We start from the raw sequence: 21235 nt of genomic DNA, 5'->3' as shown, positions 1-21235 counted from the left end.
GCTCTACTATCTAATTCCTGTTTTGAATATAAAAGTTTATTATGTCTCCTGGTTTCTTCCTTTGTTCTTGTTTATAGAGAAGACTGACATTCAAGAATTGACCTTCATAATGGGCATATAGGGTGAGTTAATAATATACTGTTATGACAGCAAATTGATGTGCACAGTAGTTGACAGCTGAAGCTATTAAAAAAAGTATCTGACTACTTTTTTTTTCCCTTTAAAAGCTCACCGAAACAAGCAATAACACCCTAATATTTTTTGGTAACATTTTGTATATTCAGAGTACAGCAGAGGTTATCTTCATTTATCGCTATAAATGTTTAGCAACTTTGCAAGTTTTCAGATTGCTAATTGTATCTGTAATCAAACTGGTCAGTGATGTCTCCTCATTCAACATTGTAAAGCAGTGAGGAACAAAATAAATGCAGAAGGAAGTAAAAGGTTCATAATAGCAATTTTAATTGGAATGTTATGTGTGTGGGGAAAACGACATCTAATAATAGATTTCATTGTTGCTCAATTAGCACTGCTCACCTCTGCCCTGGAAAGAAAGAGAACTTGGGAATTTACATACCCTAACAATGACTTGGCTGGTAGAGTGAGATCTATAATTAAATATACAATTATAGTAGAAACTAACATCAAACAGTTGCTATTTTTTAAACAATTTTAATTTGAAGTCTTTATTATGCTATAACATTGTGTTTCTGAAATGCGGGAAATATAAATGATTCCTCAAGTTCCTAATACCTATTTTCTGAACTAATTTCAGACAGCTACTAGATGATTATTGGTTCTAACAATTGAGTCCAGTGTATTCTATGCTTAATTGATAAATTAAAATATAAAGCCTCCGATGGTTAACAGCTCAAACTATGGTGCAGAATCTCCTGGACTAGCCAATAGCAATAAAAGGCCACAGGCACAAGACAAATTCATGCATTTAGAGTGCCACAAGCATTCACAGAGTCTGTAAAATTTGCAGTCTGCATTCTGTCTATGCCTAGGTTTCTGCTGTAGCATGTATCCACAGCCTTCTGTATTTTAATAAGCTGAAACAGCTCTAGGATCCAATTTTGTGCATAAGCTGTGGCATAAATGATAAAGTGTCTGCCTGATACAGGAGGTATATTCAGAGTATACTTGAGTAGGTTTTAAATGGAGGAAAATATACCACCTTTATAGATCTGATTAATGGGATATAAGTAATAGATTATTCATCTGAGTTGTTGGAAAACTTCACTTAAATGTGGTCCAAGAGGACTTGAATCTCAGATCATTTGTATTTTAGGACAGGAGTGCGCACACTGTGAAAATCTTAGGGTCATTCAGATGCATCCTGGGACTTGTTTGATTAAGTTTCACAAGTTTATATTGGAAAATTCAGTATACAGTTAAATATTGTGCCCAAAATCTTTGCCAAAGGTTCTTATTCTGTGTGCTTCTCTTTCTCCTGCTTGGTAGTCATATTCACTTCAGTATCTGGATGATATTTATCTTTCTCATACTAGGTTAACAGGCTATCTGTGTTAGTGAGTCAACATGTTTAATGCGATATTTACCCAATCGCTCCTTGTTATAGAAGTGTGTTGGGTGTCACCAGCATTTTATACGCTCCCATGGTCCCTATAAGACATGTTGCCATATTTCTTAAGTATTGTGCAAATAAAATTAGATATATCCCTCCCTAAAGTATTTCAGTGTCTAATAAAAGATTATATGCAACATGTGGGTGTGATGAAGTAAAAAAACCAACCAAAACAACCAACCAACCAACCCACCCACCCCACCCCCAACTCTGAAAGCAAAATAAATATCTAATACAATAAAATATCAATTTATCCTTATCTAGTAGGGATAGGGTTGACTAACATTTTTGTACCTTTGTCTTAAACAGAATGTTGGCTTTGAAAGCTCAGGGAAGAAGCAGCAGGGAGAAAAAAGTAACACAGTGGTAAGTACATAATTTTTATTTCTTTTGAACCATCTGCACAATATATTAAAATATAAATCCTTTTCTTTATTCATATGTTGTAATAATCACCTCCAAAGCACTTGAATTTTACTCTGCATCATCTCTCATGGTCTTCTGAGGGCAACTTTTTAAGTTATAAGTATCTGTTGAAGAGCCAAGTGAATGATATGTATTTACAAATAAGTGTATGCATATGTAGAAAGGGGAATATGTGGGAAACGAAGTTGCAGGAAAAGTGTCTGTTTTAAAGCTTAATGTCAATTATTAAATGTTTTGACTTGTAGAGCTTTAGCATTTTATTTTTCCTAAGAACTAAAAATTATTAAAAAAAGCAGTTATAAGCATGTTTTCAAAAAACTTGGATAAAAAATGCTTTGAATGCTTTTTGGGCCTCTTACTGTTTTCTGGTTTGCTGATCTAAAGCCCAGGTGAACATCGTATCATGTCGCTTCTTATTGATGCATTAACATTATTTAGCTAGAGAGCATATTTAAGAATATCAGAAGTATTAAGCAGCCAAATAAAGTTCAATTTTCTGTTAAAAGCTCTGTGGAAAAGCAACACATGTTCAGAATCAGCTTTTTCTTTATTAAATGATGCCAGTGCAGATGGCACTAAGTTGCTTTCACCTCATATTGTAAGGGTTTCTAGAGGCAAGTATTTCTCATGAACAAAAAGAATGCCCAATAGAAGATTTTTGTCTTCATAACTTCTGTATGAATTTCTGTGGAGTTGTTGTTGTGTCCCCTACCACACCCCCACACACCCCCCAACAACTCATGACAGCAGCTTCTATCTGCTCTGATTTTTATTAATAGTGCTGCTCAGATTGTGGAAATGCTAATAAATATTGACACTTCAGTGACTGTAATTTTGAGACTTACTATAAAATACCAGTTTAAAACATACAAAATCTGCATATTTTATCTGGCATTGCTACAAACAGCACATAACTTAAGGAGATAGATGCATGTGCACATGCTTGCTTTTTTTCCAGCCTTTTGTGTAGTCTGCAAGACTGTAGGCTTTATGTGCTTTGGCATTCTCTGCTGAGCTAAGAAACTGTGCTTTTGCCACACTGCCTCAGCTCTGCTTACTGCTCCATAAGGTTTGTGGCTTCCTATGGACAAATGACTAGCATTGCTTTTCCCTTCCCCTATGCTGGTTCATCTCTTTTGACTACATTGTTATAACTGAAGAAATTAAGACAGTATCTCTTCCTTTCTGCTTGAATAGATGTTGACGGTTTGTGATACACAGCACTTAACTGTAGAGTAGATCCAGACATAATCCCTCAAAGGACTAAACCGGAAGGTATAAGCAGTTTAATATGGTTTTATACCTCTTCTAGAGGCTTACCATCTCTTAGTCTGGTTGTTCTGTGTATTTAATTTTCATTGCTTTCTTTGTCTAGAAAGTCAGGAACTTGTTTGTTTCCATGGATCTTTTTCACAGCAACAATGAAAGAAAATGGAGTTATTTAATGTAGAAACTAGTGAATTCTGAAAGCAAAGCGGTTCTGAAGTAGCTTGGTACAGCTAGGTGTATCAGATAGCTGTGATTACTAGCTGTATCGTAGCTCTGGGTATTTGTACTGCATGTTTTAAAAAAAAAGGGGGGGGATATGGTGGCTAGTGGGGGATGGAGTTCACTTCAGTATCCTATTGGGATAAATAGTTCGTATTCCCAGTGTCATGGTTTTAACCCCAGCTGGCAACTAAGCACCATGCAGCTGCTCGCTCAGTCCTCCCACATTGGAATGAGGGAGAGAATTGGAAAGGTAAAAGTGAGAAAACTTGTGGGTTGAGATAAAGGCAGTTTAATAGGTAAAGCAAAAGCTGGGCACGCATGCAGAGCACAACAAGGAATTCATTCACTACTTCCCATGGGCAGGCAGGTGTTCAGCCATCTCCAGGGAAGCCAGGCTCCATCATGTGTAATGGTTACTTGGGAAAACAAATGACATCACTCTGAACATCCCCCCCCCCCTTCCTTTTTCTTCCCCCAACTTTATATACTGAACATGATGTTCTGTGGTCTGGAATATCCCTTTGGTCAGTTGAGGTCAGCTGTCCCAGCTGTGTCCCTTCCCAACCTCTTGTGCTGCACCCCCAGCCTTCTCGCTGGTGGGGTGGTGTGAGAAGCAGAAAAGTCCTTGACTCTGTGTAAGCACTGCTCAGCAATAACTAAAACATCCCTGAAAACTAACTCTATCCCAGCCAAAACCAGCACATCAACTCACGTGTACAATCTCTGCTTCCAGTCTTTATTGTTTCCAAGGCATGTGTTGTTCTGTTTATACTCCTGTTTGAAGAGACCGCTGTTGGTGCTGCTTTTTGAAGTGGTGTGTTTTTCCATGGCTTTGCAGATCACTGAACAAAATGAGATAGAACAAAATGAGACAATATTCCTTTTTGTTAAAGGCTTTTTTCATTTGTAAATGTTGGCAGTGGAATTCCTCTTGTGTCTTTATGTGCAGCCTGTGAGGCTTGGAGAAGGCATGGGTAGCTCTGATTCAGTGAGTACGTCAGCTTCAGTAGCATCTTCGGCATCTGGCTGTGGGTGGCTGGAGGATGCCATGCTGGAGTCTGCTCCTGTGGAAGAAGCAGGAGGAGGTTATGCTGAAATAAATTCTCTCTCTTCCTTCCCTCTCTCATTTATGTGTATACACACACACACATAGGTATGTATACACTTCTTTCTTTTTTAAGCATTTAGCAGCCAGGGGAAGTTTGAAAATCTGCCCACATAAGTATTTCTGAAGTTGTCTAGTTGGTTTTTAAATAGACCAGTTTCTGTTTTACAGTGCCTGAAAATGTCAACAAAGCGGAATTTGTTTGTGCGGCTGGTGCCATGCCGTTGTCTGCGTGGAGAGGAGGAAGTGGTCACTATGCTTGATTATTCTCACTGCAGCCTGGAACAGGTGCCTAAGGAGATTTTTACTTTTGAAAAGACCTTGGAAGAGCTCTATTTAGATGCTAATCAAATTGAAGAGCTTCCAAAGGTATGTTGGGTGGTTTCCCTTTCAGTTACATTTATTAATTCTTACTTTGTCAGCATTGTAGAAGCTGATAGTATCTAGCTTTTAGGCCGCAGTTTGCCAAATACTTTTAAGTAAATGGTCCCAGAAGAAGCAACCCTGGTAGAAAGAATGTTTATGTATTCCAGCTTGACTAGTTTGCTGTGCTGAATTGGGATGAAACTGCTTAAATAACTGATCTAGCACAAGAGAGGTACCTAGCAGGAGGCAGGCTAATTTATTTCTGTAGCAGTGTCTGCTCAAATTGACTGACTGTATTCAACAAATTGCTGCATTATTTTGAATCTCTGATAACACATGAAGATTAGAAGAATCAAGATTAATGTCTTGTTCAGATCTCTGTGCCCACAAAAGACAATTACAGTCCAAAGTATGTATTCACTTGAAGTCCTGCTTCTTCTTTGAGTGACTGAAGAGACTTTCTGAAGTATCTCAAATTACTCAAGTTCAAAAACCAGAGAGCTGGAATGCCACTTTGATTACATCTTTATTATAGAAATTAATATTTGTTGTTTGTTCTGAAATCTGAGGACAAACTGCACGCTGAATTAACAGTATACTAGAGAAAAGAATGAAAATTTTTGCCAGTGAGACTTTTGGGAAGTACAAAGTGATCATTACAATAGACTTGTTTCCATTACTAGGTCCTACCTTGATGGAATTAAAGACTTAATATTTAAAATTCTTTTGTCACAATTATGTGCAAATCTTCACTGTCATGCAGAAAAACCATAGAATGCTTTGTTAGATTGTTTGAAAGTTTCCTATAACTGCTTCAGGTTTTTCTGGTTTGGATTTTTTGAAAGATAAATGAAACTAATAAGGAAATAACTGTCAAATTACTGTCCTGAAATTGCTTTATCGGAAGCCCTGGATTCCAGTAAAACTGATTTAAACCAACTGAGTGCTTTTGAAACTCCACCTTTAAATGCTCCTGAGAAGTCATCAATGAAAATCTATATTTGTACGTTGAATAGAGCTAATAACATATTAGTTAAAACTAGACATTTTGTCAAAGTCTGTTACAGTTTAGAACCTCCACTATATTATTCTTGTCTCCTCCCAAGCAGATATTTCTTTACTTAGACACTTTAGGTTTTATTAGCTTGCTTCTAAAGACTTTGTATCAGTCTTTGAGATTTTTTTCAGATTATTTAAGAACTTCATTCCTGTCTCTCATTCTTTATTAAAGAATAAAATCGAATGCTTAAAAAACAGAATAAAATACCTTTCTTAGCTAAAATATTAAATCTTCTGGACTCTTCTTGCATTAAATTTCTAATTTTTCCCAAATCATAAGAACTAAGCAAACATCTTCCAAACTGATAATTCTCAAAAAAATTCCCTTTAGTAATTTTAAAAGAGGAAGAAGGACTGTACTGCAGTGATCAAATGAATGCATGTTGGCATTCTAGACCAGAAGTCTGTTAGTCTGCTTTGTCTTCCTTTTCTGTTACATGCCATTTGATTTCATTAATCAGTTCCTATATGAAATCCAGTTTTGGCACGTGAGTAAACTGAAAGGTGTGCAGTCTACCAGTTGCCTTGATCTAGTCTAAAATTAAATTAGCCACACAATTAGAAAGACTGATTGAACATTTGTGTATTATTTCTTTTTGCTTTTCTTTGCAGGACTGCAGGGACCTGTAATACCCTACGCTTGCTTCATGTTAATGTATTTGTACATTGTAATAAATCATCCTTATAGGCTTATTTTTGAGAAGCTACGCATTTTTTTCAGCTTTTAAGTGATTTTAGTCACTTTTTAACTACCTTTTCAATTTTCATAAGAAAGAAAACACATGTGTCTATATATGTGTATAAATACTGTAAAGGAAATGAAGAAGAGAGATTAAGGAATAGTAAAGACATAGTAAAAATGTTTTATTTAATAATTTGATAGAAACTGTAATATTAAAACTATCCATAGAAGGGCTGTAGGGGGAGGCCTGTAACGTTTGAAATGATCCTATCCGATTTGGAGCCAGAGTTTCAAGCTGTGTATGCCTTTGCCCTAACCCAAGCTTACTTAGTCTTTCAGCTCTGAAGAAGGCTTCTAATTAAGCCATCCTCTCAGATGAAGGGTGTGGTACTTATTAGGCTGTCTCCAGCTTTGTGAAGCCTGATTAAGAAAGTTTCATTCTTCCCCTTTACTCTTTGCCCCGGTGATGTGTTCTTATTCCTCTTTTGCAATTTGCTGCCCTTTGTATACCACAACACAACTGGTTTTGGGCTGTCTTGTCAACCTGATTGCTGAAGTAGCCTGTCTGTGTATGTGGTTGGGCTTTTGTTTGGGTTTTTTTTTGGTTTTTTTTTAATTGCCCCCAATCTTTTCAGAACCTCAATGTACTTCAAAAATTGGTTCTTACAGTATAGCTCCTCAATTAATTTGACTGGCTAAGGATGCAGCATGAGCAAACTGCAATGAGGAGAAAGATGGTGGTAGAGAAAGGACTTCACTTTACCTGAAACTGGTGGTGATGTCTCAGTTTCAAAAGTGACTGGGCATTTCAAATGCTTTCATCTTGTGTGCTAAATCACATCTGAAAAGGTACTCTGTTTATCCCAAGTGCCATGGTCTACATTTGAGCTGAGAAGCTCAAAATGCAGCAGTTATAGTTTTCCTGCTCACTTTGCTGTTTGGAAGAAATTGGAATTCTGTAGTAAAATAGAGCTTAATTATATGACTTCTCATGTTTACTACCAGTAATGATGATCTAATTAGTCACTGAATATGTAAGCATTATTAAAAAACAACAACAGCAAAAGGGAACAACTACAAAGTCAGCACCCTACAAAACTTGCCCCCCCTTTTTTCCTTTAGGGATCTTGCAATTCCTTGTGTTGCATTTGTTTTCACCTGACCAATCAGGGAAATTTCTAATGATTCCAGATTATTGTTTTCAGGGATGAGTTTTAAGTATATATTCTTTCTTGAAGTACTAAAATAAAGGAATGGCTCCAAAACACATGAGCTCATCAAAGTTCTCATTCCCATCTAATATCCTAAGGTAGCTTTAACTCTTCAAAGCTTTAATGATATCAACTAGTTCTAACAGGTGTGCATTTCTGAGGAATTAAAAACATCAGTGGAGGAGTTCAAGCTCATTCCTTGAGCTGTCCATCTTGCTAATTTGTCTGCTTTTGTTCTGGGGTGGTACATGCAAACATTAAATGAATGGGGCTTGTTCAGTGGTTTGTAGTCTAAATAATGGCCTCATAATTGAGAAAGACCCAAGAAATTTCAGTTGAACTAAACTGGTTGCTAGGACATTGGGATAAATATTTTTTTTTAGTCATAGAAGACTTCCTGGTTTTGTCTGATCTTTTCTCAGAATTCCATAAGAAAAGAACATTAAGCCCAGGTATTTATGAATGAACTTATCCAAAATTCTTGGGAAAAGAATATTTCATCATAAATTGTTCAGAGGAACCTTTTCATCCACTTTCTTACAGATATTTATTTTGTACTCTCTGTAAGCTTTGAGGATCATTTGAGGATTATTTTTTTTTTCTTCTGTTCCAGTATTATTACTTGCCCTATTTTGTTAATTTGTAAAGCTTTGGGTAAGAATATCAAGGTACCTTGCATATAAGAAGAGATCTGGTTCTGAGCTAATACTTGATACAAATTATAATATATATATATACAGAAGAGATTATACAGTTTGCTGTATCCTTAGATCAAAATTTTGTTGGATTTTGGTGGACTTAAGCTAGGAAACATGGAAGGGAAAAAAACCAAAACTTGTAAGATTTAATGGAATAAAATTTAAACTTTTAGAGAAGATCAAATTCTGTGTTCCAGAACTATCAGAGTTTTAAAAATGTATCTTTTTTTTTTCTTTTTTTAAGAAACTAATTACTTCTGGGGTATCACATGGCATGTTTATTATGGAAAATATTTTGCGATGTTTGCAGGACTATGTGTAACTACGGGTCACAATTTCTGAGATACTGGAAGGAATTTGTAGGAAGTGTTAAGCATAGCTGCTGGCTTGTTGTGACCATTTGCAGTTTTTTGCTTTCCTAAGCATCAAAAACTTAGTCAATTTTGAATGAAACTAGTTAAATAAAGTTTTTGTAGCCAAAGACTTTAAATAGTCTAGCCTTTAAACCATAATGTCAGAAGTTTAAAGGGAATAAAAATAAAAGCTATATAGAGGAAACTAAGTGAAAGTTGCATTCACTTTTTTTCTGTGTTTCAACAGCAACTTTTTAACTGCCAGTCTCTGCACAAGCTGAGTTTGCCAGACAATGATCTAACCACATTGCCAGCATCCATTGCAAATCTCATTAATCTCAGGGAACTGGATGTCAGCAAGAACGGTAAGTCACTTATTGTATTTGGGTAGCTAAAAGGCAAATCACCATTGACTGTACAAAGATACTAGTGAAAGTGTAGTTTCTTGAAGCTGCATAGCTAATAAATTTTAAATTACTACTCTAAATTTCTGCTTAATATAAAAGATGCTCTTTATGATCCGTGATATTTGCTTTTAATTATCTCTATTAAATTGGTTTGTACTTTGAGGTGAAAATATTTCTGTGTTCTTTCAAAAATGCTTGTGCTCAAATGTATTACTTTTAGTGGCTTTCCTCAAGTTTTACTATACTGAAGAGAGTTTGCACAAGAATTTGTAAAATTTTGCTGGATTCTCTATTTGGTTTCATTAAAAAATCGTTTTCTGTTTATTTTAATGAGCTGTCTGAAAATTGTAGTAGGGCTTGGCTGCTATGCTGTCAGGTGGTAACCTCTGCATGGGGAGAACTAGTGACTATGGACGATGACTGGATTGCTTGTCTGACTTGCGCAGCATGATAGATTTTTAACATGTTACCTATTATAAATTATGAAATGTTGTCAGCCAAGTATTGTACGCATGGGGTCTGTTAATGGTGATGTTTTGGCAAGTTGGCAGGTGTCTGCAACTGAGGAAATTGAAATAACTTATATTGTCATCAGACTTGTTTGCATGGCTTATTTGGGGGGAGGGGAATTCAGTCATGCTAATTAATGAGCATATAATAGTCTCATCTTACTAATTCAAAGTGAAATTAGAGGACCTCTCCTTGAAATCTTATTTGAAAATAAGGGTTATATAACTATGCCAACGATTTTATCGTATCAAATTCATTGTTTTATTTGGACAACTAGCTAATTATGACTCCACAAAACTAAGTTCTGCTTTATTAAGAAAGTATTCCAGTTGTTGAGGCATTGGCATTATCCTTTGTTGTCCATTGTAGCCTAATCTGTACTTAAAGTGTTACTTTATTATTTCTGCTTAATGAATGCAGCATTTAGTGTGATAAATTGACCTGATTGTCATTGCTCTGTTCCTGGTACAAGTGGATTAATAGTCTGTCTTAAAGAACATTGGCCTTAAACTTTCATAGTGACACACAACAGAGAAAGAATCATCTTTTTGTCCTAGGCTGAACTGTTAAAAGGATTAACTGTTTGCAACACAAGTTCACAATGCAGAAGACTTGAAAGCAGCAAAAGGGGTTTTGAGTTCTAGTGCTGGCAAATTCTTTAGCCTATGTACATAAATAGGCAGCTGGCCACTTACCAGCTAGAGAGTTAGTTGTCTGTCCAAAATAGCATAACCTTTAGCTAAGCCTTCAAAGAGCTGCTGAAAGAGCACTTGTTTCTCTGAGGCATATGAAGAATTTAAGGAGGCAATAGCTGAATGATACACTATCTCAGTAAACTGTGAAGCTCTGTTTTTGAGGGGTTGTTTTGTTTTTAACACTTATCAGAGAAATGATAGGTCACAAACTTATTTAAACTATTATCATGTGCCTGTTCCCAGTCTTATCACTGCTTGGATAGCTACTCTGCCTATTGTTGCACATCAAAAATAGTCCTGCGGTCACATGCTTATTTACTTGGGACATGTTGTCTCCCACCATTCCTGAAAGCTCTGTAAAATTAAAAAAAAAAACACAACCAAAACAAACCAAGCAAATCAGGGTCCCTGTTTGTCCTTGTTGGGCAAAGTAAGAAATAGTGTTGTTCTGGCTTCTAATACATTTGGTAATATTTGAGACTTCTGTTTGTTGACTTAAGTGCCTTTTCTGTTTATCTACTGTTGCAACCACAAAATTATTTTTTTTCTTGATGACTGCAAGCCTATTCTCTTCACCTGTGTCTCCCTTTTCTCCTGGTAAGAATTTACAGCTCAGTTTCTCACTGTCCATTAATGTTGTGATGTTCCTATATAATAGAGCCAAATACAAGTTTTTTTGCGTTTTCCAAAACTAGCAAAACTTATTAAGCATCTCTGATTCTTCCTTTTTCTTTGTTAAATATTGAAATAATACAGTGTGGAAGCAGTGGACTTTGTGGGAAGCACGGGGTTGCTTTCTCTTAATTAAAAAAGAATTGCAGGGGATTAATCACCAATCTTAGTGAAGGATGATGAGAAATGTCAAATTCTAAGAGTGTGTTTTTCAAATTCCTGCAGTTGTGACAAATTAAGGCAATAGTTCCTGTATTTTTCTTATAGTATTAATATAGCTTAAGCGTTTTCTTCTGATGTAGATGGAGCTGAATCATGGAGTGCAGATGCTTTCAGATCAAATATGCATTTAATCATAAAGGTTGCATTTTAGAAGGTGTCCTGGTTTCAGCTGGGACGGAGTTAATTTTCTTCCTAGTAACTGGTACAGTGCTGTGTTTTGGATTTAGTATGAGAATAATGTTGATAACACACTGATGGTTTTAGTTGTTGCTGGGTAATGTCTCTACTGAGTCAGGGACTTTTCAGTTTCTTAGGTCCTGCCAGTGAGAGGGCTGGAGGGGCACAGAAAATTGGGAGGGGACACAGCCAGGACAGGTGACCTGAACTGGCCAAAGGGATATTCCATGCCATATGATGTCATGCTGAGTATATAAACTGGGGGGAGTTGGGGGGGGAGGGATTGCAGTTGCTGCTTGGGGACTGGCTGGGCATCGGTCAGTGGGTGGTAAACAATTGTATTGTGCATCACTTGTTTTGGTTTTTTCCTTGACTTTCTTCTCTTTCTCTTTCTCTTTTTGTTATATCCCTTTCCATTATTATTATTATTATTATTATTATTATCATTATTTACTTTAATTATTGAAGTGCTCTTATCTCAATGAACAGGTTTTACCTTTTTTTTGTTTGTTTGTTTGGGGTTTTTTTTGGTTTATTTTGTTCCCAATTCTCCTCCCCATCGGAGGAGTTAGCAGCTGCATGGTACTTTAGTTGCTGGCTGGGGTTAAACCACAACAGAAGGATAGTTAGACTTTAATTTTCAAATACCAATAGACATGAAATATGATAGGGTTTTCATATAAGATAGTTGAGCTGTTTATGGCACAGGCATAATGTAATGTATTGACCAAAGAGAAGTGCTTCTAAACAGCTGATAGAAAAATTAATGAAGCTTTGATTTTAAAATGTGGTCAGGTTATCTCATTAATTGCAGAGTTTGGCTCTGCAGCTAGCTCACAGGACAGAGGGAGACCTGTTGCACAGGAGAGCATCCAGCCTCTCAAGAAGAACTACACACATATATGCATAATATTTGTTTTGATGTTTAGATGAAAAATCAAAATTGCAAAAATTCTTCAAGATAGCAGGTGCTTTACATAAAAAGTATTAGTCTAAGAAAGTGATCTTTATGATGTTTTAATAGCTCATAATATGTCTTGCCTTTTTAATTTCAGATTTAAATGTCTAATTTAAAATATACAATATATAAAACTGTATAATAGAGGCATGGCAGGTATGCAAATATGGATAATTAATAATATTTAATCATATTTAATCGGAACAAAGATTCACCTAGTCTGGTGTTCTGTCTCCAACAGTAGCCAAAAGCAGAATCCTAGGGAAGATTTAGCAAAGTACAGAAAAGCCAGGAGACGTGCATGTTTCTCTGTATGCTTCCAGTGTCCAGCACCTTTTATTATTGGGCCTTCTTGAGCCAGACAGAGTGGAGGTTTTATTCAGTAGTCTTCATTTGACTCTTCTGTCAATATATCTAGTCTTTGCATGAAGTGATGGATATTTCAAGGCATGTGCTGAATTAGAGTACAAACCTGTAATGGTTGTATGTTCTTTACTTACATTTAAAGCAATAGAATAGTAAGTGAAATAATACAGCAAGAATAAACCAAGACAAGGTAATGCACCTAATCACTACCACATGTGACTGACTATAGTGGTTAAGAAAGATACATCACCAATTGCCTTAATAATTTACCATCATCCAGATCCACAGTTGCTGGGGAGCCCCGGTCACAGCAAGGATTTGGCGAGCCTTTCCCAACAATTGGGAGGTCCTACGCAGTGCATCCACTCATAGGTGAGGTCTCCAAAGTCACTATAAGAGGATCCAGCTTTTATACTGTTGAATAAACAAGCTCACCTAATTTCAAATGTGGAAACATCTAGTTTCACTCTCCTCTTAGAACTCATGGAAGCCTGGCCAGGGCTCAGGGAGGAACCAAGAGACTTTCCCTTATCTACTTGATTTTAACCACTGGTTTGCAAACAAGGCCATATATCTGGTTTCATAGCCTTGACTACCTGTCTCTAAGCAAGGAAGGATGCACTATATCTTTGCTAATGATTATATTCTGTCTAAGCTATGTCTTTCACTAATGATCATGCATATTTTGCTAATGATTGGATACTATATATATATAAAAATATATATAAAAATAAAACATTCGGTTGGCAGGTTCATCTAGAGGTCAACTTTGTCTCAGGACCTGTTGCTCAGGCCTCAGTACTTTACCCTTCCAAAAAACTCCAAAGAACCCTCCAAATAAACATTCAGCTTCTATTTTTCATTGTATAAACTTAACAAAGCAGCCCCCAGTTTAGTCATACCTTACAAACCTGAAAGTGACCATTGTTAAAGGGAAGACAAATGAGAAAGGGAACTTTAAAACTTTCAGAACACGTAGAACTGGAGAAAAGGTCTTTGTAAAGTGAAGATGGAGAGGTGAATCTGCTTATTAAGCTATAAGTAGATACTTGTCAAGCAAAGTTGCTTCAAATAAAAATCAGGAAATCCAATAGAATTTGTTTTCAGAATTTTGTAAACATTTTGTAAGATTTTTTTTAGATTATTGATTTCCTTGATAAAAGCAAATGTGTTTTAATAAGGGAATTTTTCTGTGTAAACAAAGTAGAAATAGTAGAGAATGAAAAGCTATATAAATGTATTAAAATCTGTGTTTTATTAAATCTATAACAAGTTTAATAATTATAGGTTAAACCTATGACAGATTTGTTATTTGAGTTGTACTTCTTGAGAAAAGTAGGTTTCTTCCACGTGTCTCCAAGCTTATATGTTTTTGCATTTAGTAAGAGAAAGACAGAAAACCACACTTCTGTATTGCTCATATTCAAAGAAAACCAAGTTGCAAGGGATTTTACTAGTTTTAGTGCTCCAGTAGTTGTCACCATCTTCCTTACAAGAGTGCAAGAGGAGCAACTGATGTGACATAATAGCAGGTTTCAAAAAGCTTTGGGATATCTGTTTGCAGGACTAAACAGGAGTATATATGCAATAGTTGCTCCTTTAAATGATTGATATAGGATAGGTTTTCACTAAATAAGCCAGAGGTTCCTAAGCTGTTTGGAGACTACTAGCATACTGAGTACCACCTTGTACACGGAGGCCAACCTTGTGCTGAGCTGCAACTCCAGCTCTGAGCAGGAAGGTGTTACTGCTGCCCTACAACCTGGTTAGGTGTCTTCTGAAAACCTGAGATCCTGGTTGATCTGAAACTAGCTGTGGCAGGGGTTCCTTTAAGAATTTTGGAAAGAGTAATGAACCTTCAAAAGGAAGGATGGATGAGTCAGCATTGTGCAGTGAATTGATCGGGCTTGAACACACTGCTTACTTTCAATAATGAAAAATGCTGCTTTTAATTCAGAAGATATGCAGAAATCCTAAATTTAAGCAAACTATATAAATGTATAAGAATACAGACTGTGACTGATACTTTAGTTTGTTTTCAGTTTAAACTTTCAGCTTTTACATAATCTTTGGGAGAGTTGTGGTGTATTTTTTTGAGCTCTGAAAATATTTTGATTGCCATATTTGATCCACAGTGGCTGGAAGGACAGTTGTAGCAGAGGCCTGAGTGGAAGAACAGATTGCTTCCTAATAGCTGCTTGCCCAGAAGTTGAGACCAGGATGAATAGATTAGCTGAGGGAGGAATGTACTTAATTAAGGTTGCTTTTGTATTCATGCAAACTGAGCCTGTATGTTTTCCTCTGTCCCCTCTACACTTGTAAGGGGTACAGAGTAGGAAGGGTGTACAGTGGGCTATAGTTTCATTTGTCTTGCAGTAAGAAGGCTTTTTGGTGTGGGGCGCTCTGCCTGTTGTTTGGAGAGAATTTTTTTTCCTCACATTCCCCACAAATTGAAATATCCATCTGTAAACCCTTTCCTTTAGGGTCATCACCCATATGGCTTCCGCAGGTCTCATTTGTTAGTGATTTTCTTTCTCTGTGCTTTTTGGAAATTGAGGTAATACTTTTTTATGGCAAGCTGGTTTAAAACGTTTCTGTGTGAGAAGAGATGGAACTTGATTTAGAGGCACTGCCACTGCTGTCTAGCACTAATGGTTTGAATAACTGAAGTGAAGTTTGGGCCTACTACTTTTAGCATTTGACTGTGAAGAAAAATATGACTACATGACTAGAGTATGAACAGCAGAGCAAGCCCCCATCTGCAGTAGGGCTGAAACAGCAGTGTACTAGGGTGTCAGCTCTGGGATCCATTGCAGTGAAGGCTTCTGCCAGCAGTGGATGTAACTTGCACAATTTTCTGTAAATCTGGAATTGCCAGTATTTCTGAGTGAAAAATCTGAGAGAGTTAAAGATCAAGTGAAATACCTTACTTCAACCATGCTGTGTGATCCAGAACTGAAGTTGATTACCTTCAGACTTATGGCCATTGACCCAAAATCCCTATATGACCTTTTTGGTATCCTCTTTGGGCATGCGGTCTGGGATCCTGATTAAACACCACTCTGTAGGTTAGGCTGGTTAGCTGGTGAGTTTTTGCCAAGTAGAGTTCTGAATGATTAATGCTTTCTGCTTTTGGCTCAGTCCAGACAAGAATTTTGGATTGTTCTTCCTTACCTTACTGCCAATTTTTCCTTAACAGTCTTCCAACTGTCATTTTGTATCTTCATTCCCCCACCGCCCCCACTCCCCCCTTTTTTTAAAGTATTGTTCTTGGTAAAAACTAGCTAGTGAGTTTAAAAGTTCCTGAAATTTGGGAAAACAGGGAGAAAGAAACAGACAAGTAAATATTAAATGCTATTATACAAATCTCATTTCTGTGGGAAATTACAACAAAAATAACTTTGCTCTCAATTCAGTTTGTGGATCTGGTGGTTAGAATTAAAGATTACCAGCAAATCGAGTTTTCTCCTGTTGTGCTCTGCAAATGGTCATAGTCTACAAGTGTGGCGGGTTTGTGGTTTTCTTGTAAAACAGTAAGCATGATCTGTAAATCAGCTACAGCACTGAAATGGGTTGGGGATGATGGTTGTTATCATGTAAAGTAAGAAACAGCAGGATGAAGAACCTGTCCACGTCTTACAAAAGGAGTGTAGAAAGATGTGGTCACAGAGATCCTTGAGATTTCCTGAGCTTTCTTAACAGGGGAAGAAGATTCAGGGCACTAAGGGTATATGGAAAGCAGAGGAGGAACAGCTCCTTTTATAAAGTGCTCTTTACAGCCCTTTGTCTCTCATCTTTCTCTAGTGTCTCTCTGCCTTCTCTCTTTCTTACTTGCTTTTTGAATTTGCTTTATTGGTGAGAGAACTGAAAGAATACTAATCCAACTGTATCTGCATGTTTCTAGTATGCAGGAGGGATATAGCTGAGGAAAAGTGAGTGTCTGAAGGTGGTTGTATAGCCAGTTAGTAAATGCATCTGGTAGAGAGAAGCAGTCTCCTTTTTTTTTTCCTTCTATCTTCTGAATCTGTACTTACATACATTAGGTGTATTTCATGCTGTCATTCCCAGTTTACTGCTCTTTTAAAATGATGGCTGCCACTTATCCATACTGAAGTGTTGAGTGAAGTTGGTAATGACTATATATAATGTAACAATCCTGGCTCTAAGAACAAGCAGAATTAAATTAATGGGCTCCTTCGTCATTGACTTTCTCATCAGATTGAATTTCTGTTGTTAATTTGTTGTTAAAACTGTTGCTGCCTCTTACCCAAGGCATAGTCAAAGAAGAGACTACTGTAGAGTCCTCTGATTATGTACAAAAGCATGCTAATTTAACATGTCTGTGTTTGGATAGCTAGTATTTTATTTGGCTGTTCTTTTGAGAGTAAGTTTACATTGACATTCTTCTCTCTAGCAGATGTGCTGTGTGTTTTGTTTTCTAGGTAGTTATCACAGATTTAAGTCTTCTGTGTTTCAATAAATTCTTGACACAGGCAGTGGAAACTAATATTAATATTAAAAACATGAGTTTTAACACGTTGGACCAGAGCAGTCTTTCATCCAAGGACCAAACCAAGGCCCAGTAGTATGACCATTTTTCAGAACAACTAAGCTTAGAGGATCTTTTGATGTGATTCAAACAGCAAAACTAATGGCACAGAGTGAATCTGAAACACAAATCTGACTCCAAGGAAGAGCTTAGCAGCAGTTTACTTTGATTATTGTAGACATTTATTTTAAGAAGGCAAAGTTATATCATCAGCAATAAAGGAGTCTTGACATAATTTTTAGTCAATGCAAGACCACTTCATACAAAATGTCCATAGCTTCATCTATACAGGCCTCTTATGTGCTAGATTTTTCTGCATCTGCCATGGTTCAGGATTCTGTGTCATGTTAGATGCTTTCTATCTGCATGTTTGGATATTCTTGCTTGGTTGAAAGAGGCTTCTTGCTACAACTGGAATTAAGATAATACATATTTAAATTTCATGGAAATGTGTTTCTCTTAATACAAAGACTATAAAAGCAATAGGTAAGGTATATTTTTAGTCTTTCTATGGTACTTTTCTAATCTTTCTTTAAACCTACCGTTGGACTTGAAAAATATCACATGGTAGTAAACCAGAAGTGTCAGAAATCTTGGCCTATATTACAGTTGATGCTTCAATTCTTCCTAGCCCCCTCCACTTCTGTATTTTATTGTCCTTGAGATCAACAAGCTATTTCCCCAAAGGATCCATGATACTTAGAGATATTTGAACACCTGGATTAACTGTGTGGCTTAGTGTGCTTTTCTTGCCTTTCACCTCTCAATAACAGAGTACAACACCTGATATGAATCAAAAGTAAGTTTCAACCATTTGGTATGACAAACAGGTTCCTGTCAAGAAAGACCTAAAAGGCTACTTTGGCTGAATTGGAGTTTCTACTCAAGCTGAATTTATAGAAAAGTCAGCATAGTGACTTTCCCCCTCAACATCACCAATTGACTTACTGTGAAAGCATTTATTTTGTGGCTATTTTTCTTGTCAGGTGATATTGTCACCTTTCATGGTGCAGTATACCAGTTCAGTCTTGTTACTGCACAAACATAGGAAGAACCAAACTCTAAGCTAGCATTAGAAATTGTGTAATTAAAAGTATGTAATTAAAAACATTACTTAGCAGTTGATGCTTCACCACATTTTTTTCTGCTTTGGTATTCTCATAACACACACATGAAGAGACAAAACCAAGTTCCACCTGCTACTCTCAATTAGAAGACATGCTGCCCTTGTCTTTCTCTGTAGCTGGACTGTAAAAGAGTTAACGTTGCTTGGAGCAGCATGAAATTTCACACTGTCACTAGTCTAAAAGAGAGTATGCACATAGTTCTTTAGTGGTCTTGTTCCCTGGGTTCAGGCTGCCCTCTCCACATACCTCATAAAGCACTCTAGAAGCAGACACAGTTGTGTGCCATAATTGAAAGACAAATGGCTAAGATTTGTTACTTGAAAATCTGGTTGTTTTTAAACCAACTTTGTTTTATTAGCATATGGGTATTTCTTGAAAAAAATAGCGTATTCTTAATCCAAGTGAAGAGATTGCAGTATGAATGTTTGTTATACTTAAGATGAGTTTATTTAAAACAAATACACCTGTCCCCAGGGCATAAGAACAATGTAGTGATACATTGCAAAAGCAAATGCAGATGTGATAACCATAGTTTTATTTGGTTTATTATTATAGTAAAGATTGAGGTGAAAGTCTTGGGCAGCAGAATGGTTTCTTACTGGCATGGCAAATATTTGTCTTTGTTTTCAAGATCTATTTTGTCAGCTTCTGACAAATACAAATTTTGGCAGATATGTAGGTTGCAAATTCACTCTGACATTTTTGGAGATAACCTTAGAATATGAGGAGCTTCCTTATTATTTTAATTTTCAGATATAAATGTGTCTGCAGCTTTTTTTTTTTCCTTCTCTACAAATAATTTGAAGCTAACACCAAGCATATATCAAGTTTTGGGAGATCTGTTCAGAACCACGAATGCTGTAAACCTACTTTAGGATTTGAAGCCTTACCATTTAACCTAAACGTCATACAAGCCATGCATTTGACTTTGTTCTACCATGCGTATGAATGCCTTTAAAAAAAATAATAAAATACTTGAGACTGAGGGCCTGATCTTAAGCACATTACAAAGCTCAAGTACTTTAATATTTGGTAATGAGCAGTGGGAATTGTTAGTGTACTGTGTGTCTATAATGCTGTTTGAGCTGCCTGCTAAGTGACAGTATGAATTGCTTTAGGAATAAATAGTAAAAGAATTGATATTGTATAAGAGTGTTTTTTTAATGAAAACTGTATCTAAAATTAAATATCAGAGAACCAGTCCACTGGTTGCTAAATGAATGTTTCCCGCCTCTCCCTTTATCTTGCAGGCATACAGGAGTTTCCAGAAAATATAAAAAATTGTAAAGTCTTGGCAGTTGTTGAGGCCAGTGTAAATCCAATTTCAAAGTAAGTTTGTAAATTTTGTCATTTTTTGTATTTTATGCAAACACTACCAAGTCTCAAGCATGGCCCAGACAACTTTTTGTGAGCCAACCTTTGGAGACAAGGAGCAGAATTACCTGAGAAGTATCTTCATTAACCTCATTGCACTGTGATACAGTATATAGCTGTCAGTAAAATATTTTGCCCAAGTTAATAGGCTATGTGAGCAATCCTACATCATGCCATGTGGCTTTCTCAGCTTTAAGTCCATCACTTCTCTGTGAAGTTAGAGAAATACACAGAGTTTTGTTTCTTATTAATAAATTTTACTCTAAAACCTGTACGACTTCTTTCAATCTCAGCTTATGTGAGTAGATTTTCCTGTCACCTTCTATAGTGAGAAAAATAATTTGCCGGAAGTAGCATTGCCAGAAATATAAACTTTGCACAAGGTAACTCTTCTGGGGGAAAAGTTGTTGCATAGGTTTTAATTTATCTTAATTTATCTATCTAATGAATGCCACCTCCACATCAGGTGGCAGGAAATCACAAATACGATACTACATTTGTTTGTAGTTTTTATTGCCTGTACATATTGTCCTCAATACTTAAGATTAGTTTCAAAATTATTTTTCTTGTGAACAGGTATCTAGTGCAATTTTGTAGAAATTCTGGTACAACCTTAATTTTAATGTTATCAGTATGTAGGACTTCAATACTAAACTGTTGTTTAAGAAAATATGACTTAATGCCCTGAATATAACTGAAACAAAGGTACTACATTATTTCTATATAGGCTTCCAGATGGATTTTCCCAACTGTTAAACCTAACACAGCTGTACCTGAATGATGCTTTTCTTGAGTTTTTGCCAGCCAACTTTGGCAGGTAAGTTGAATTTGAAACTTAGTATCTATATTTACTTTTAAAATTATGCAGAGCAGTTTCTGCTGCTTGTTAAGCAAAGCGTGAACTGGAGGAGGGGAAGAAGTGTACATTGCCAATCCATTTTTGCCACATATTAGTTATAAAAAAACCCAAACCTTTATCAACATTTTTTAAATTGGACTTTTGAAGGACAGACAGAATGCTTATAAAGACCCAAGAACTAAACCTCGTGTACATACTTGCTCCTTCTACAAAACAAGTCTGATAAGTATGGGAGACTAGTATTTTGAAAAATGGCTTGGTAATCATTTAGTAGTTGCAGTGGAGGAAATAATGACATATGTAATTCCACTTGTCCTCTCCTGGATGCACAGATTCC

General features: G+C 36.4%; 1 protein-coding gene across 10 annotated transcripts in view; it reads left to right on the top strand.

Annotated features, from left to right (window-relative positions):
* The window catches only part of LOC119140746 (erbin-like), a 119742-nt gene that overhangs the window by 43659 nt on the left and 54848 nt on the right, over positions 1 to 21235 (top strand). For all 10 annotated transcript variants that reach the window (XR_005101694.1, XM_037372289.1, XM_037372288.1 and 7 more), the window contains 6 exons: positions 78 to 122; positions 1901 to 1957; positions 4785 to 4982; positions 9230 to 9347; positions 19916 to 19994; positions 20767 to 20856. Coding sequence is in view for 9 of the 10 variants with exons in the window: in XM_037372289.1 (XP_037228186.1) it covers positions 4794 to 4982; positions 9230 to 9347; positions 19916 to 19994; positions 20767 to 20856 (476 nt within the window). In the remaining variant the exon portion in view is untranslated. The remainder of the gene's footprint in view (positions 1 to 77; positions 123 to 1900; positions 1958 to 4784; positions 4983 to 9229; positions 9348 to 19915; positions 19995 to 20766; positions 20857 to 21235) is intronic.

The sequence above is a fragment of the Falco rusticolus genome, chromosome W (assembly GCF_015220075.1).
Source record: "Falco rusticolus isolate bFalRus1 chromosome W, bFalRus1.pri, whole genome shotgun sequence".
NCBI classification, from domain to species: domain Eukaryota; kingdom Metazoa; phylum Chordata; class Aves; order Falconiformes; family Falconidae; genus Falco; species Falco rusticolus.
Note: the sequence above shows the minus strand (reverse complement) of the source record. Positions and strands in the feature narration are given on the sequence as shown.